General features: G+C 35.3%; 1 protein-coding gene across 3 annotated transcripts in view; it reads left to right on the top strand.

Annotated features, from left to right (window-relative positions):
• Positions 1 to 18,153, top strand: part of CEP85L (centrosomal protein 85 like) — a 250,546-nt gene that overhangs the window by 211,986 nt on the left and 20,407 nt on the right. For all 3 annotated transcript variants that reach the window (XM_043963690.1, XM_043963688.1, XM_043963689.1), the window contains exons 6-8: positions 3,936 to 4,118; positions 11,436 to 11,588; positions 12,570 to 12,724. In XM_043963690.1, coding sequence (XP_043819625.1) covers positions 3,936 to 4,118; positions 11,436 to 11,588; positions 12,570 to 12,724 — 491 coding nt within the window. The remainder of the gene's footprint in view (positions 1 to 3,935; positions 4,119 to 11,435; positions 11,589 to 12,569; positions 12,725 to 18,153) is intronic.

Here is an 18,153-nt window from a genome sequence, read left to right as displayed (position 1 = left end):
ACTAGGGAGGTTCCATGATACTGTATTTAATAATATATCATTTTTATTTCTGTGATATACATGTTTAGATTACAATAGCAACTAGGTCCCCCCTTTATCAGAACCATTTCACTTTTTCTAAATTCTTTGATTCATTGTTTTTTATACTAGTATTCTAAAACTGAATCACAGTCAGTCAAGATGGTAAATGTGTAATTTGAAGGGTAAACATTAAAGACATTATAATAATATCTGTCCAGCAGAGGGCTCTCTAAGATAGGATGCAAGAATAAGTCAAGATGGGGTAATGCCCCCAAAAGATATAAAGATAAAAGATAAAAAGATATATATATATATATATATATATATATATATATATATATATATATAAAAGATAACAAAAGAGGATGTGGTGAGTGGATTTTGGATGTTTTCTGGGAAATTAGAGCAACTTATAAATTTTAAAAATCCCTTTGGAAAAATAAGAGCTGTTTACTAAGGTCAGAGGAGCATTGTGTGAAAAATTCTAGGGACTAAGAGTCTGGTAAGTATGTACAACCAAGCATAATTTAATTTTCTTCAGCAAAAATTAAGTAAAAGCATGATTAGAAGAGTATAAATGTGCTACTAAAATTCTCTGTTGTTTTTCATTACTTTAATTCTCTCCAATAGCAAAAATGACCATGTTAATCAGTGAAAGAAAAAGTATGTGTTTGATATACAATACTTTTCAAGTATGATTTGTAAAAGATAACTTGTCTTGTGAGCTCTTTTAAGATTGTATTCTAAAATTTTTTTAAAAATATCAACTAGTTTAATAATAATAGCTAGAATTTATGTAGTACTCTCACGTTTGCAAAATACTCTATAGATATTATCTTATTTGATTTTCACAACAGCCCTAGGAAGTAGGTGCTATTATTGTTTTTTGCAGGTAATGGGGGTTAAGTGACTTGGCCAGGGTCACACAGCTAGAAAGTGTCAAGTGTCTGAGGCTGGATTTGAACTCATGTCCTCCTGAATCCAGGGCTGGTGCTTTATCCACTGCGCCACCTAGCTGCCCCAGTAGGCACTATTATCATCCCCTTTTTGCAGATGAGGAAACTTAAGGCAGACAGAAATGAAGTGACTTGTGCTATATAAGGTGACTAATGATGGATTTGAATGCTGATCTTCTGACTTCAAGTCTAACACCCAGTGCTAATTTAAGGTGGATTGAAGAAAGCAAGACATTTATGATTCCAAAAGACAAGAAGAATAATACCTTTTGGATCAAGAGGAAATTGAGACTTCCATCCTATAGCTTTAAAGATTCTTACAGTTTTTTTTTTTTAGTCGTGGATAGGTCTAAAGAAGAAAATATGGTTTTGAATTGTTAATGCCTTTTACCAACATTTGCCAAGCAGTAGGTATATTGCTGATAACATAGTTTAAGTTATAGTCCTTCCTTTAGAAGTCTTAAGGGCACCCTTTGTTGTAGGAGAATATATAAGGTCTTTCCATTCTAGAAAGAATGAAGTCAGGCTAAGTTTTCCATGTATGATTTGCTGATGCATTATCATGGTGTAGAAGTGACTTGACATCTGAGTTCTCACAGGCTGTGCCACTGGAGCTGAAGCTCTAGTACATCCTACCAAGGTAGAAAAGTCTTGAGTGACCCACCTGATGAGAAAGTATATTTGTCTCATCTGTGTGTCTGCGTAGATATGATTGGGGAGACTCATAACCCAGTTGGTCACATTGGGATGAATATTTTGGCCACAAGTTGCAAAATAATGACCAAATTTGGCCCCCATGAAGAGATGAGAAAACATTTTTTAGTCTTTAAAAAGTGTTTGCTAGGTGTAGGTGATGTAAGTTTTATTTACTTTGAAGGAAAAATGCACACCAGTTCTTATCACTAAGAATTTATGATAAGCCAGTTTCTATTTCTGCCCTTTCTTGGTGGGAAAGAAGGTTGTTTGTTTTTTCTTTCAAACCGTGTATATAGCCTTTGTTGTTATTCATTAACACCTTTTAATGAAGCTGGGAACTTTTTTTCCTCTTCTAATTTGAACCTGGCATTTTTGTATGTTAATTTTTAGCAGGGATAACTTCATATGGAATAGTAACATTGATTGATGGCCTTAGTTATATTTTTAAGTGTTAATATTACTTTTTGTTTTCACACAAGTACGAACCATTGCTCCTTAAACTTCCCTCAAATTAATGCGTAATATTTACGCAAAAGCAACTGACAAAATGACTGAGTCTGACAGCATAATTTTCTTTACTCATAGAATCCCACATCCTAAGAAGAGGAAGATACTTCAAAAATTAGTTCTCCAGAACCAATATTGGCTATTAAAACTAATCAGAGCTTGACAGCCTTTACATGGTGTTCTTCTAATTCTGCTTACTTAATCATTTTAGTTTCTGCTTCATAATAGTACTGCTATAGGTATTTTGGTGTATATGTTACCTGTCCTTTCTTTGACCTCATATATATATATATATATGTCCAATAGTGAGATTGCCAGATCAAAGAACATCAAGTTTAGTGACTTTTCTTGCATGATGTTTTACATGATAATGAGAAGCAGCATTTATATAGTGATTTAAGACTTGCAAAGTACTTTACATTTGTTACTCATTTGATCCTCACAACAGACTTGACAGGTGGGTGCTCTTATTATCACCATTTTATAGATGAGGAAACTGAGGCCAGAAAACCTTAAGTGATTTACCCAGGGTGACACAGCTAGTAAGTAAGTATCTGAGGCAGGCTTTGAACTCGGGTTTTCCTGACTAGAAGTCTACCACTCCATGCACTAGTCCATCTATCTAGATGCTTCATGTTTCTTCAGTCCTGAGACTAGCAACTGTTTATGTTTTTGTTTCCAGCACCTGATCCATGGGCAATTAATAATCATTTTGCAGATAGTCTGGAACATCTTCTGCTAGCAGGGTCTTAGTTTTTCTGTCTTTGCATAGCCCCTCCAAACATGAACTGTTTCAGTCTTGTATCATCTTCTCTGTTTGAAGGTTGTGAGATGAAACTTGGTGTTTGTTTTCATTTTCAGTTCTGATAGTGAGTTGGATCAATATTTATTTTCAAATGTATTTCATGAAGTCACAGTTCTTTGTACTTTAAAAAATAGTAAAGTGGGGCAGCTAGGTGGGGCAGCTAGGTGGTGCAGTGGATAGAGCACCAGCCCGGGAGTCAGGAGTACCTGAGTTCAAATCCGGCCTCAGACACTTAACACTTGCTAGCTGTGTGACCCTGGGCAGGTCACTTAACCCCAATTGCCTCACTTAAAAAAAAAATAGTAAAGTAAGGTAGTGCAGTGGATAAAGCAGCAGCCCTGGATTCAGGAGGACCTGAGTTCAAATGTGGCCTCAAAACACTTGTTGCTTACTAGCTGTATGATCCTGGCCAAGGGTCTTAATCCTCATTGCCCTGCCCCCCCCCAAAAAAAAAAACCCAGGAAAATAATTCAGATTTAGATTCATAGTATTTTGAAACTGAAAGGGACCTGAATAGGTGAGGAAACTGAGACCTATAAAGGCTGATTGACTTGCACAGCATCAAATGGCTAGTGAATAACAGCCAGATTTTGAACCCAAGTCATCTGATTCCAGATGTTGGACTCTGAAGTCTAGCTTCTGTGGATTCATGATCTCAAGGGGCTCTATAAGGAGATATTTAAATATTCTTTTCAAAATTGTGATTTACCCTGAAGAAATATTTGTATTTTACATTTGTTTCTATAGAATTGTTTATGCTTTTTGATGCCATTGCATCTATAGAGATAAACTTTTCTGTATGTTGCGTCCATTTCTTATACAACTCGAGTTCTATATGAATATAGAGCATGATATAAAACCATGATTTGTATTTTTCTTTCCAGATTCATTCTGGGTTCATTAAGACAATAATAAATCTGTTTAACCTCTTTTTTGTCTTTATTACCTAGCAACCACAATATGATAATGCTTCACTTCCGGCTCCATTTCCTGACCGATCAATATCTCGCTCTGAACATGAGGAACTTGAACGAAAGCTTGCATCTGCTGAGAAAGAGCTTTTGCAACTCAATGAGTTTCTCAAGCAAAGTGCAAGCAAATCTAATGAAGAAAAGAAGAAACTGGAAGAGAAGGTAAACATTTTTTACAGTGTTTTATTTTCTGGTCTCTTACAGTAGTGGCCACTTAATCAGAATTGACTTATTTTATTGGTTTCCAAGACATTCTACAGACCTGGGAGAAATCTTGAAATCTTCCTTAGGGTGTAGGTACCCTGGATGTATCTGTGTTTACATAACATGAGCATATAATATAGTTATTTTATAAAATGTGCTAAATGTACAATATTTAAGCTATTAAAACTTAAAACTCTACTTGAGACTTTAAGGATATCCTGAATATATAGAAATATTAAATTATTTCTTTGTAACCTGTATGTATAATTTAAAAAGTTGGTTGCCAGGATCACATTTTTACACCAATAAACTATTTTCTCTCCTGTATAGGAATAATAATCATTCTCCTCTATTGTTATCACTTTCTACCTGTGTTTTGCTTCCAGTAAGAATGTAGTCAAGCTAAGTTTTCCATGTATGATTTGGTTAGATTCAATTTATAATCATTTGGCCAAGCAGAAACTCTCATTTTCTGAGATGAGAAGATAATACAGTGTAGCAGAAAGAACAGTATATTTTGATTTAAACATCCTAAATTAAAATCTTATCTGTGCCACTTTATACATGTGTGACCTTTACCTCTGGGCCTCAAGTCTGTTCATCTGCAAAATGAGTAAATTACACTAGATTAGCACCAAAATCTTTTCTAGTACTAGTCTATTTTCTTATTGTATTTGTATAGGATTTTAAACTTTTTTTCCTCAGAGCACTTGCACATTTCTGATCTCATTTCATTTTTATCCTTTTGAGGTGATATCCCTACTTTACATCTGAATAAAGTTAACCTGCTGAAAGTTTAAATGATTTGCCTAATGTTAAATAGATAATTAGTAGTGGAGTTGGTTTGAGCCTAGTTTCCTGACATTGAACCATTGCTCTTTCTTTTAAACTTCCTAAGTTACAGTGAACTTGGGAATCATTGTATTCTCTGGTTTGGGCTCCCTAATATATGGCTTTATTTTCATCATACTTATTAGCATTTGTATCATTAAAATGTTATTCATTGTCTACAAATATGTGTTATGAAATTTTCTCTTAACTGATCATCTATTTTCTTTTTTTAATTATAAAAGCATTTTATTATTTTCCAGTTACATGTAGAGATAGTTTTCAACATTTGTTTTCATAAGATTTATAGTTTCAAATTTTTCTCCCTCCCTCCTCGGCCTGCCCCCCCTCCCTAAAATAGCAAGTAATCTGATATAGGTCATATATGTACAATAACATTAAACATTTCTGCATTAGTCATGTTATAAGAGAAGAATCAGAGCAAAAAGGAAAAGCCTCAAAAAAGAAAAACAACAGCACCAAAAACAAAAGAAATAGTATGGTTGAATCTGCATCCATATTCCACAGTTCTTTTGTTTTTTTCTGGATTTGGAGAGCGTTTTCCATCATGAGTCCTTTGGAACTATCTTGGACCATTGTATTGCTGAGAAGAATCAAGTCTATCACAGTTGATCAACACATAAAGTTGAGGATACTGTGTACAATGTTCTCCTCGTTCTGCTCATCTCACTCAACATCAGTTCATGCAAGTTCATCCAGGTTTCTCTGAACTCCTCCTGCTCATTGTTTATTACAGCACAATAGTATTCCATTACATTCATATACCACAACTTGTTTAGCCATTCCCCAATTGATGGGCAACCCCTCATTTTCCAATTCCTTGCCCTCACAAAAAGAGTAGCTATAAATATTTTTGTACATGTGGGTCCTTTTCTGTTTTTTATGATCTCTTTGGGAAAAAGACCCAATAGTGGTATTGCTGGGTCAAAGAGTATGTACAGCTTGATCGTCTGTTTTCTAATAGCTAGCAAGTAAACTCATCAAGGTCCTCTGTCTTATGCCTGTTCCACAGTGTATGTTTCTAGTACAATGCCATGGTTCCTATAAATATTCAACAAATAATCATTTATTGTAAGGGTGGACATGTATTTTCTCTCAGTTATAATAGACTAATAGTCAATTAGTCTATTATAACTTAACGAAAATATAAAAGCTTACCAATCTTCAGCTTTACTTTTCTTTAATCATTATTCTTACTACTAATTTTTTTTTTTAAGGATAAGGTATTTTATTTTTTCCGTTACATGTAAAGATAGTTCTCAACTTTTGTTTATACAAGGTTTACAATTTCAGATTTTTCTCCCTCCCTCCCCTCCCTCCCCCCTCGCCTAGACAGCAGGTAATCTGATATAGGTTATGTCTATATATCTCTATACATATACATATAGATATATACACACATATATATATACACATAATAACATTAATCCTATTTCTGCATTAATCCTGTTACAAGAGAAAAAATCAGAGCAGTGATGCAAAACCTCAAAATAGAAAAAAAACCAGCACCCAAAACAAAAGAAATAATATTGTTCAATCAGCATCTATACTCCACAGTTCTTTCTTTCTTTTTTTTTTCTTGGATTTGGAGATCCTCTTCTATCATGAGTTCCCTGGAACTCTTCTGTACCATTGCATTGGTGAGAAGAATATAGTCCATCACAGTAGGTCAACACTCAATGTTGATGATACTGTGTACAATGTTCTTCTGGTTCTGCTCATCTCACTCATCATCAGCTCACGTAAGACCCTCCAGGTTTCTCTGAACTCTTCCTGCTCATCATTTCTTACAGCACAATAGTATTCCATTGTATTCATATACCACAACTTGTCCAGCCATTCCCCAATTGATGGGCACCTCTTACTACTAATTTTTTTGTTTGTTGTTACCAAAGTTCTATACTATCGATTGTACAAAGTGGAATTCCATTTTCTATTACTTCCCATCTCAGGAAATAGTATCTAGTCTTGAAAGTTCAGAATAGGATATCTTCCAGAAATCAGTAATTGTGTTCATAATTAATAAAAGGGGATAATTATATGACCTGAGGATTAAAGTAGTTAAATTAAACTTCTTTTTATTAAAAAATTATGATTTTAATTTCATTTTATTGTATCATTAAAGATGTTAGATAATATCAAGGTCACAGTTTTATCCAAGTTTCCTATTCAGCTTAGTCTTATATGATTATTATGCAGTTGAAGTGCTCTCTCTTGATCTCTATATGTCTCTCTTTATCTGTTTGTCTCTCACTCACTTGTGAAGTATTATAATTACACAAGTAATCCTATACAGTATCTCTATTTAGAAGATGTTATCATGCCTTTTCATAACTGTACATATTGTAACTAGAGACTAGAAGACTCAGTGCAGTTAATGGTTTCATCATGTACATGCTGGTTTTAACCCAAGCTTTTAAAATGATCAATCAGTTAAATATAATTTTAGTAATCAATTTTTAGGGTAGATTATGTTCTATCTTGTAGAGTGAATCTCCAATAATTTTTTGCTTATGAGGACTGGCATCAGTGACCATAGAGAAGCTCATTGGATTCTTTATCTCCTAGGCATAGCAAACAGAATTGTTTTCTAAAAAGCATGGAAGAAAAACTGGTCCCCTTACTTGAACCCTGTTTTGCAAAATAGCTTCACTTAAATGGAAAAGAACTTAAAATTTGAGTTATAGTAACCAGGCTTGGATAAATTTCATTTATGGGTACTGAAAGAACTGGAGAATGTTTTTGGTGAACCACTGTCAATGATCTTGAAAGATCATGGAAAACAGGAAAGGTACCACAGGGCTGGATAATGTCTAGATTTGCAGAACAGTGATGGACATCCTAGGTCACAAAACCATTTGCCAATGAGGCTGTTTTCAATTCCTTTAAAAATTTTATGATCCAATATTAAAAAAATATATTTTTCAATCATCTAAAAGGGGAATGTGATTACAAAGACATAGCATACCTTTGTTAAGAACAGTTGGACATGCCATACATACTAACTTCCCTTTCATTTTTGACTGGATAGATCTGATAGACTGATAGATTAGCTGTATGCTGTAGACAAAGCATATGACTATAATTCAGCAAAGAATTTTTCATGCTATATTTGTTCAGAGTGTGGAGAGGAAGCTCTTGAATGGAATGTCAGAGGGTTTCTATTCTCTCTAGATCATCTCATCAATTTCCATTTAACATTTTTATTGGTAACTTAGATAAATGCATGTCATTGTCAGATATGCAGATAAAGAAAGGTTAGTAGTTTAACATGTCAGGTGATAGAATCCAGAAGTTCTGAAAGATTGGAATGATAAGCTAAATCTAATGAGGTTTAGTTTATATGAATGTATTTATTTATGTGTTTAGTATATATGAATGACCTCCAAATAAAATAACTTTCACAAGTCCAAGGATGAAGTGGTATTCCAGGACTATAATTCATGTGAAAAAGGTCTGGGGATTTTAAGTAGACTTCAAACTTCATATGAGCCAACAGCATAACACTCTTTTCTTTTCCATCTACAATCCTCTATTTTGTTGATACCATCAGTTCCCATGGAATCATCTCTGTGCAGATGATTCCAAAATCCATATATCTGGCCTTTAACCTTTCTCTTGATCTCTAGTTCTGCACCACCAGCTGTTTACTGCTTATTTACCTTGGTGTACTGCAGGCTTCTCAAGTTTAACATATGCAGCATGAATGTCATTATCTTCTCCCCTAAACCTGTGCCTCTTCAGAATTTCTCTATTTCATTTTGGGGCAGCACTCATTCCATTTACCCAGGTTCCCGATCTCCAAGACCGCCTTGGTTCTTGTCTTCCCCCAGTACCAGTAGCCAGTCAGTAGCAATAGCATGTCTATTCCAAAGCTTCTTAAACTGTGGGTTGTTATGGGGTCGCATAATTGAATGTGGGGATTGCGAAAAATCTGCCAATAAATGTTTGATTTGTATACCTATCTATCTATCTATCTATCTATCTATCTATCTATCTATCTATCTATCTATCTATCTATCTATATGTCTGTCTGTCTGTCTGTCTGTCTATCTGTCTATCTATCTATCTATCTATCTATGCGGGGTATTGAGGGCTAAGTGACTTGCCCGGGGTCACACAGCTAGTAAGTGTCAAGTGAGACCAGATTTGTACTCAGGTCCTCCTGAATCCAGGGCCAGTGCTTTATCCACTGTGCCATCTAGCTGCCCCCTGTATACTTATTTTATATATTTGTATACATGGGGTCACATAAAAATTTCTCAGGTGAAGAGGGGTTGCAAGTGGAAAAAGTTTAAGAAGCCTTGGCCTATTTTACCAGTACAGTATCTCGTGCATTTGTCCCTTTCTTTCCTCTCATGGCTACTATATACCACCTTCATCACCTCTCACCTAGACTACTGCGGTAGCCTCCTAAGCGATCTTTTTGTTTATACTCTTACTGGTTTAATACATCTTTAACACAACTGACAAAAATAATCTGCCACAAATCTGATAAAGTCATTTTTCCACTTACTAATCTTCGTTGGCAAACTATAATGTCTTCACTTTGATAGGTTAAAAAAAATTTTTTTTTCCAGCCACTGGCTTCAGCCTCCCTTTACAGACTACAGCCTCATTTCATGTCCAGTCATCTTAGCTCATTTGCTGGTCCCTGAACTCAACATTCCATGTCTCAAATCCCTACTGTGCCTGGATCACACTCATACTTTACGTCTACTTCTTAGACCCCTTAGCTTCTTTTAAGGCTTAGTTTAACTGCTGTTTTAGGAAACTTCATGATCTCTTTCTACTTTTAATTATCTTTCCCACCTCAGATGATCCAGTAGAATGTAAGCTTTTTGTGGGTCAAGACTCCTTTTTATTTTGTCTCTTAGTTCCAATGACCTAGCATAGGACCGTGTTCCAACAGATTGTAGAACCACTAGAATTTAGAAAGTCCTTTATAATGCAGTACCATGTGAAGATTGATCTAACTGGGTGAGAGTGCACCTAATTTGAAGAAACAACAATGGGAATCAAAATGAGATTTGCCCAGCATTAGGCTAGGTTACTGACCAGATTTTTCCTCCTATAAAAAATATTTGAAGGGGCGTGACATGGAAGAGTGATTAGATTTGTTCTAGTTGGCCCTGGAAAACTGAGGTAGAAATATCATATAAAAAGTAGAAAGGAGTAAATTTAGAATTAGTACAAAGAAAAACTCCTTAACAATTAGAGCTGTCTAAAAGTTGAATGGCATACCTGAGGAAGGTAATAATAGGTTCCCAATCATTGGAGATCTTCAATCAGAGGCTGAATTATTACTTTTTGATTGTGTTGAAGAGAGGATTGTTGTTTGTGAAGGGTTTGCCTAGATGTACTTCAATGTCCTTTACAACTGTAAGATCCTTTCATAGTTAACTTTCAGAAGGGAAGACCTATTTTGTGAAAGAGATTAGAGTTCTACTTAGATGCAAGGGACAGGATTTAGGAACAGTGTATGGAAGTCATTGATGCAGTAATAATGACAATAACAACAACACTATTTAGCATTTATGTAGCACTTTAAAGTTTCTAAAACACTTCAAAATATTTTCTCATTTTATCCTCACAACAATTATTTCATTTTATTATCCTCACAACAACCCTGTGAGGTAGGTGCTATACTAATAGCATTTTACAGATGAGGCAACCAAGGCAGACAGAGGTTAAGTGACTTGCCCAGAGTCATATAGCTAGTAAGTGTCTGAGTCTGGATTTGAGCTTATATCTTCTTGACTTCAGATACCTGCTATATAGGGAGGCAAATTTCAGCTTCATATGAGAAAAACTTGGTAATGTAGACATCTAAAAATGTTATTATTTACTTTTTTAAATGAAGACAAAACTAAACACCAAACTGTTGTATAGAAAGAGACTATTCTTTGGAGAGGAGACAGATAAGCTTTAAAAAACACAAAACTACCATAGGAGCTTTAAGTGGTAGGAGTGATCACCTCCTTTCATATCATTTAAGTATCTTTTTTCTGTTTCACCTCTGTTACAGATCTTAATTATTGTGGCATCTAGTAATGATTATTGAATTTTCAGAAATAATTATTTTCAAATAATATTAAGTAACTGGTATCTATATATGTTTTTGCATATATATATATATAAATATAAAACATATATACACATTTGTTAAAATATTTGTCACCATATTGATTTAGGCTCATGTGCCTTTATTGACAAGTAAGAATAATTGTCTTTCTCTATATCCATGTATATGTCTGTATTTGTATTTGTGTCACACATACGCACATTAATTCTTGTATTAATGTTTTTATTGTTAAATCAAATAAGTGAACTTATTGGATATAGTGATTCTGAATATTGAAATAGATTTATTTTAACTCAATTTTATCACATATAAAAACCAATTAAACATATGTTCTATTTTAGCTTAAAACCAGAGATAGGTATATTAGTAGCCTGAAAAAGAAATGTCAGAAGGAATCTGAACAAAACAAAGAGAAACAAAGACGAATTGAGACCTTGGAAAAGTACCTGGCTGACCTGCCAACTCTGGATGACGTGCAGAACCAGAGCCAGCAGGTAAAGAAGGACTCTTGATTTAATTGGGATAAATAATAAGATAATTGAAACTGTGTTTTAAGTTGGCTTCTTGAGAATTAATGAATTTGAGTATTGAAGTGAATTATTTTAGTCTGGGTGTGAATTAATCTCCTTTGTTTAATACTTATTGGATTAAAATATATCAGAGGCATCACATATCTATATGCATAGTATTTCCATCCTGTCAAAAATTTGCTTTGCTTCAACTGAACCTATGTGGCATAAATGCTTATAGGGCTCTTGTTGAAGCCCAATTCCATTCTAAACAATAATAGATCTGTTCTCTCACCCCAAGTATCCCTGATTTTTTAAAACTTTTCTCATATTCTTTTTCCTAATCCTATCCTAAACTACTCATTTACTTCCAGCCAATTACCTGTTCCTTTGTCACCATTTCACTTCTATGTCTTCTTCTATTTCTTCCCCAAATTGGTTCTGTGACCTTGAAATAATTATTCCTTCAATACATTCAGACAATTACTGAGCCTCACTGACCTGGATTTTTTTTTTTTAAACTCAAGACCTTCAAGACAGTTCCCCCTATTCTCAAGCCCCTTCCCATAGTTCCTCTGTCTATGTGAATACCCTTGTTCTTCACTTTGCCTTCCTCATAATCCCTACTTTGTCCTTTATTCCAAGAAAATAATATTTTTCACAAGAAACTATGAGTGTTGTATGTATAGAGTGTGTTTGAAGTTGAAGTTGGGATATATGCTTTGGTTTAGAAGGATGTATAACTGATAGAAGATAAGACAGACTCAAGAAGCTAAGAAAATGCCCAGGGAGGTTGTATGCAAAGTGGTGATGGCAGAGACCCAAGTAGATGAAACTTCTCAGGATTTTCCCTCTCTACTGTGCACATTTTGTTAATTAGAATATTAAATCTCCAAAGTAAACTTTTAAAAGTAGCCATTTATTAAATTGTATGCTAACTTTTGTGATATAAACACTTTCTCTTAGCTGAAGATCCTAGAAGAAAAAAACAAGAACTTACAAGAGACTGTAAAAGACATGGAGAAAAAACTTGGAGAGATCAGAGCTCAATATCAAGAGAAAGAGGTACAGCTAGCCTGTCAACGGAAGAAAGAAAAGGAGTTGGTCACCACAGTGCAAAGGTAGGAAACCTGTCAGGTTTTTTTAGTGTGTAAATTGAAGTTTTGGATAAAGTAAGTGAAATGCAAATAATCAGTAGTTGTGTCTAATGGTAAAGATATGACATTAATAAAGGGAGGTATGATTATTTCATTGTGGGAAATTGTATCATTGGCCAGAATTTCATAGCCTTACATCTACATAATGTTTTTGATAAGAATCTAACATTGTCATACTGTCAAGAGTTTGGGGTTGGCAGAGAAAAACAACATTAATATTGCTAACTTTTCTCAATGCTAACCCAGGCTTATTATTTCACTGGTTTAGGAGATAATTAATAGACATTCACAAGAGAAAATAAATAAGGATTCCATTTCTTACAAACTGATTCTTTTATATCCATTTCAGTAGTCCAGTGCACATTCATTTTATTTGGTATTTACCATACAACATGTCTACCTTCAACCTTTCTTTTTTTTTTTTTTAAATTTTATTTTTTGTTATTTTTTGTGGAACAATGAGGGTTAAGTGACTTGCCCGGGGTCACATAGCTAGTAAGTGTCAAGTGTCTGAGGCCAGATTTGAACTCAGGTTATCCTGAATCCAGGGCCGGTGCTTTATCCACTGTGCCACCTAGCTGTCCTCCAACCTTTCATTCTTGACCCAGTCTTACTTATTGACTTACTTTACTGACTTATTTATTTACCTTACTATGCAGTTCATCAGGGGCAGCTAGGTGGCGCAGCAGATAAAGCACCGGCCCTGGATTCAGGAGTACCTGAGTTCAAATCCGGCTTCAGACACTTGACACTTACTAGCTGTGTGACCCTGGGCAAGTCACTTAACCCCCATTGCCCCACAAAACAAACAAACAAACAAACAAAACTATGCAGTTCATCTTAATTTCATTCTGCTTTCTTTGTGTAGTTAAAGCCACTGGCACATTCATATCATTATATAAAGGTTGGGGCAGGTCTTTTGTGAAGTAGTTGATTTCTTTTAGGGCTGTGTCTTTTTCTCTACTTAATAACCTCTAAGTAGATCTATATTGCTTATAATAAAGCCAGCATAGTGTGAGATTTACCACAATAGAAATAGGGTAAGAAAGGCCCAAGATAAATGAAGATATGATGAAATAGTGTCTGGCTAATCTAAGTGGGATCAAGTCACCAGGCCAGAAAACTATACTCCAAGAGCCTTTGTATCATTGCTAAACTGCTTTTGGTGGTATTTAAACATGTTCAGGAAAGATGTTTCAAGACATAAGCAAATGTCAAGATTTCCAAAAAGGCAAGACATAGATTCTTTACATTGTATATACTAAGAGGTTTGATTTTGCTTCCTAGCAAATTTCTGGAATGTATTATTAAAGGAATGGCTCATAAACACTTAAAAAGGGAACTGGTGATCACTAAGAGCTAGCATGGGGTCCGTCCCGTCCCCCCCTGCCCCCACCCCCACCTGCCCCAGCCAAAAAAAAGGTTATGCCAGAATATCTTTTAGACAGAGTAACTGTACTAGTTAGTAGGTCAGGAATGCTGTATGTTTGAATTTTTAGTAAGGCATTTGTCAAAGATTCTTGTAATATCTTTGTGGATAAGGTGGAGAGATACAAGCCAGATGTTCCTGTAGTGAGATCGATTGGAAAGTGCTTGAATAACTGGACCCAGAAAGTAACAATTAAAAGATTATTGTGAATTGAAAGATCTCTGGTAGCATGCTACAGGGATTTATTTTTAACTGTTATGTTGTCAAAAACAGGAATCTGGAAGGGATGACAAGATATACATATAGAAAGATAACAGCCAGTTACAATAAGGAGATGAATCTAATAATTAAACAGTGATAAAGCCAAAGCACTACACTTGCTTGTATGACTTCTGTATGTTTGAGGGGATTTTTGAACCGAGAACCAGATGTGGGAGATACAGCTGGAATGTAGTTTGTATAGAAAAAGACTTGGGAGTTTTGGTGAATTTCAGGCTCATAAGAACCAGAAGTTTGAGGAAGCAGCTAAGAAAGTGATTGCTGCCTTGATAGAATAGGCTGTTCTCTGTCCTGATTAGTACCACCATACTTGAATTTAGTGTTCAGGTCTAGACACTACTTTTGATAGAACATTGATAAGGGGGAGGGGTGACCCAGATAGTGAAGATGTCTATCATAAAAGGATCACTAAAAGGAAATAAGAATGGTAACTCAGAGAAGAAATGACGTAGGGGGAAACTTGGTAATTTTATTCAAGTATTTGAAAGACTGAGCAGTGGAACAGGGGTTAGACTGCTTCAGCTGAGCCCTAGAACCAGGAGGGGGTGGTTGTAGTTACAGGAATGCAGATTTTGCCTCAGTTGTAAGGAAAAATTCTTTCTTTGGTTCTTCTGGTTAGGAAATTCATTTTTCTTTTTAACCAATTCTGGTATAATATTATTTTTGCTGTTCTGTGCTCTCTTGGAAGTATGCATGATTTTATTAGGCATTCTTTCACTTTAGTTTGTATTGTTAATAATTGTTGAGAGTTTTGTATTCTCTGAGCACTAATCCTTCTGATTATTATTTTTTTATTTTTTTAGTGAAGCAATTGGGGTTAAGTGACTTGCCCAGGGTCACACAGCTAGTAAGTGTTAAGTGTTAAGTGTCTGAGGCCGGATTTGAACTCAGGTACTCCTGACTCCAGGGCCGGTGCTCTATCCACTGCACCACCTAGCTGCCCCTAATCCTTCTGATTTTTAAGAGCCTTTGTGCTGATTTATTTGGCTGTGTTCTAGACTTTTATTTATGGTTTTTCTCATAAAATCTGGTATATCAGCCTTTAAAACAAAAACCAAATATTATCTGTCTGATCCCTTTCCCTTTGTTGATTTGCAAAACTGCCTCTATTGGATATAAAAAAGAGGCATTTGACACATACACAGGTAATTAATTATAATTAAAGAGCATAAGACAAGTGTAAACAGAATACTATGTTTACATTTCTCTTATGTTCTTTTATGTTTGTGAGATTCAAGAGTCATTACTGAATGGAGTAGGGGGTATCCTCTACACAGACAAGACTGGGTCCAGACGTTTTTCAATCTCTTTCAGCAAGGAAAATTGGCCTCCTCCCCAATTCCTCCCTTGACTCATCTCCTTTCCTCCTCATAGCTGGGCTGAATTAGTTCCACACCCTCTTTCCCTCTTTCCCTCTTTTTCTTTCTCCTTGACTCTCTCTGTCTCTTTTTCTCTCTCTCAACTGGACAAAGTCAGTGTCTATACCATTTGATGTGGGATGGAGAGAGGGTGGACGTGTGCCATCAGTCTCTCTGCTGCAGATGGAGAGGGGATGGAGTACTTGCTGTGTTCTAAGCACAAGCCTTAAAGCCTGCATACATCCTTGCCATGGGAACATGGAACCTGTTAGGGGAGGGGTACTGAGTGAACATATTAAGGCTTAGGGTAACTTCATAAGGATTTTCTTTGATCAGGGTCCTTCCTTTCTTCTTTTTCCCAGAGATTTAAACAATGGCCGTTCTGTATAGCTTTCCATAATTCCCCTTCCCTGCTTTTTAAAGGTTAGAGAGTCATGGGGTCTTGGGAACATGATTATATCTATCATCTTACTTTCTAGTATAATTTAGAATAAGTTCAACCGTTACCTCTTCCTGAAGCTTTTTGTGCCCTCCCTTGCTGATAGCACTCTTTTCTGCCTCTGAACATAATACTTGTATCTCTTATTTCATTTTCATAAAGAGTAATTGAGCACATGCATTATCATGCTTGTTTGTTTTGGGTTTTTTTTTGGGGGGGGCAATGAGGGTTAAGTGACTTGCCCAGGGTCACACAGCTAGTAAGTGTCAAGTGTCTGAGGCCAGATTTGAAGATTTGAACTCTGGTCCTCCTGAATGCAGGGCCGGTGCTTTTCCACTGTGCCACCTAGCTGCCCCCTCATTATCATGCTTGTTAAAATGTAAGGTTGGTAAAGCCAAAGAACTTGTTTTATTCTTCTCTTTGACCCCTACTGAAATGAGTTCTGTACTCATTTGTTGAACGGACACATTTGGATGTGTTCAAATGCCTTTGTATCTTGTTGAGATTATTTTTTAGTCTCTGAAATGAGTGTAAACTAGAGTAACCTTTTTGTGTAGATCTGCTTTATTTGGTAGTATTAAATAATGATCATGAAATCCACCATCATTTTCTGAAATGGGAAAAAGATCAACACTCTTACCAATAACTTAAATTTACAAAAATAGAATAAACAGTGTGGTATACTGGGAAGAACACTAAGATTTGGAAGGCCTGGGCTTGAATTTTGGCTTTGCCATTAAAAGTATGTGAACTTGGTCAGATGAACTTCCTGAATCTTAGTTTCCTCATTTATAAAATGAATGCATTGTACTTAGATGACCTAGAAGGCTTGTTTCAGTTCTAAAATTCTGTGATAGTCTGTGACTTGTCAATTATATGATTTATTTGGTTTTCTGAAATACTTCTCAGATTCCTTGATCAATTTCAGCAAGTAATTGATTTAAGTGATAACTCTTGAAATCTCTTGGTGTTTAAAGATCTGTATTGTGAAATTGCTTATTAGAATAAATATATGTAAAAAACCACCAAACAATAATTGATTTTATATATATATGATATATATATATATACATATGTTAAGCAAAACAATTGCTTAAACAGCTAAAATAATCTTATAAAAATGTTCAAAATAGTTTTCCTGCATTTAGAAAAATAGTATCATAGAATTTTATAGTTGGAAGAGATGTTGAAGATCTGTCAGCTAAACCCTTCATTTTACAGGTTAGGAAACATACGTAGAGAAGGGAAGAGATTTGCCCAACTTGACACAGCTAATAAGCGACAAAGTCAGGATTAGAATCTCCAACCTCTGATTCCAAATCCTGGGCTGTTTCACCATGCTGCTGGGCAGACATTTTCCCCACCCTTTCTCACAGCTGACTACCCTTTTTATTTGAAAAGCTTTAATCTTGGTTATGGATTTTGTTTCTCTTGAAATCCTAAAAATACTTAGATGTAGTCTCCTCATACTAAATTAGGGGGAAGCAAGCCATTCTAGAACATAAAGTATTTATGCCTTTTATTTTTAGACCGATTGTGGAAACATTTTTATGACAGGTGATAAAGTACTACAAAGCAGCACTATATTAGTAATAAATAAAATCTCTCTAGTGCATTCCTTTTTATCAATTTTTATTTGTGACCTGGCCAAGTTAACTCGCTGATGTCATTGAACAGTTCAGGACCATTATTTATCTTGTGGATTCTAGGTATGACACTTTTTTCTTCTTTCTTGGAAAAAAAGACTCATGCTTGCTACATTGACTTGAAGAAAAGGGAGGATAATTCACCACAATCCAGAAATAGAGGATACATTTTTCTATTTCTTTGTAGTTCTTTGCAACACGCATACAGAGAATTACAAGCTAGGGCAAGAGTCTGGACCCAA

This window comes from Dromiciops gliroides, chromosome 4 (genome assembly GCF_019393635.1).
Source record: "Dromiciops gliroides isolate mDroGli1 chromosome 4, mDroGli1.pri, whole genome shotgun sequence".
Taxonomy (NCBI): domain Eukaryota; kingdom Metazoa; phylum Chordata; class Mammalia; order Microbiotheria; family Microbiotheriidae; genus Dromiciops; species Dromiciops gliroides.
This window is presented reverse-complemented; position numbering and strand designations above follow the sequence as displayed.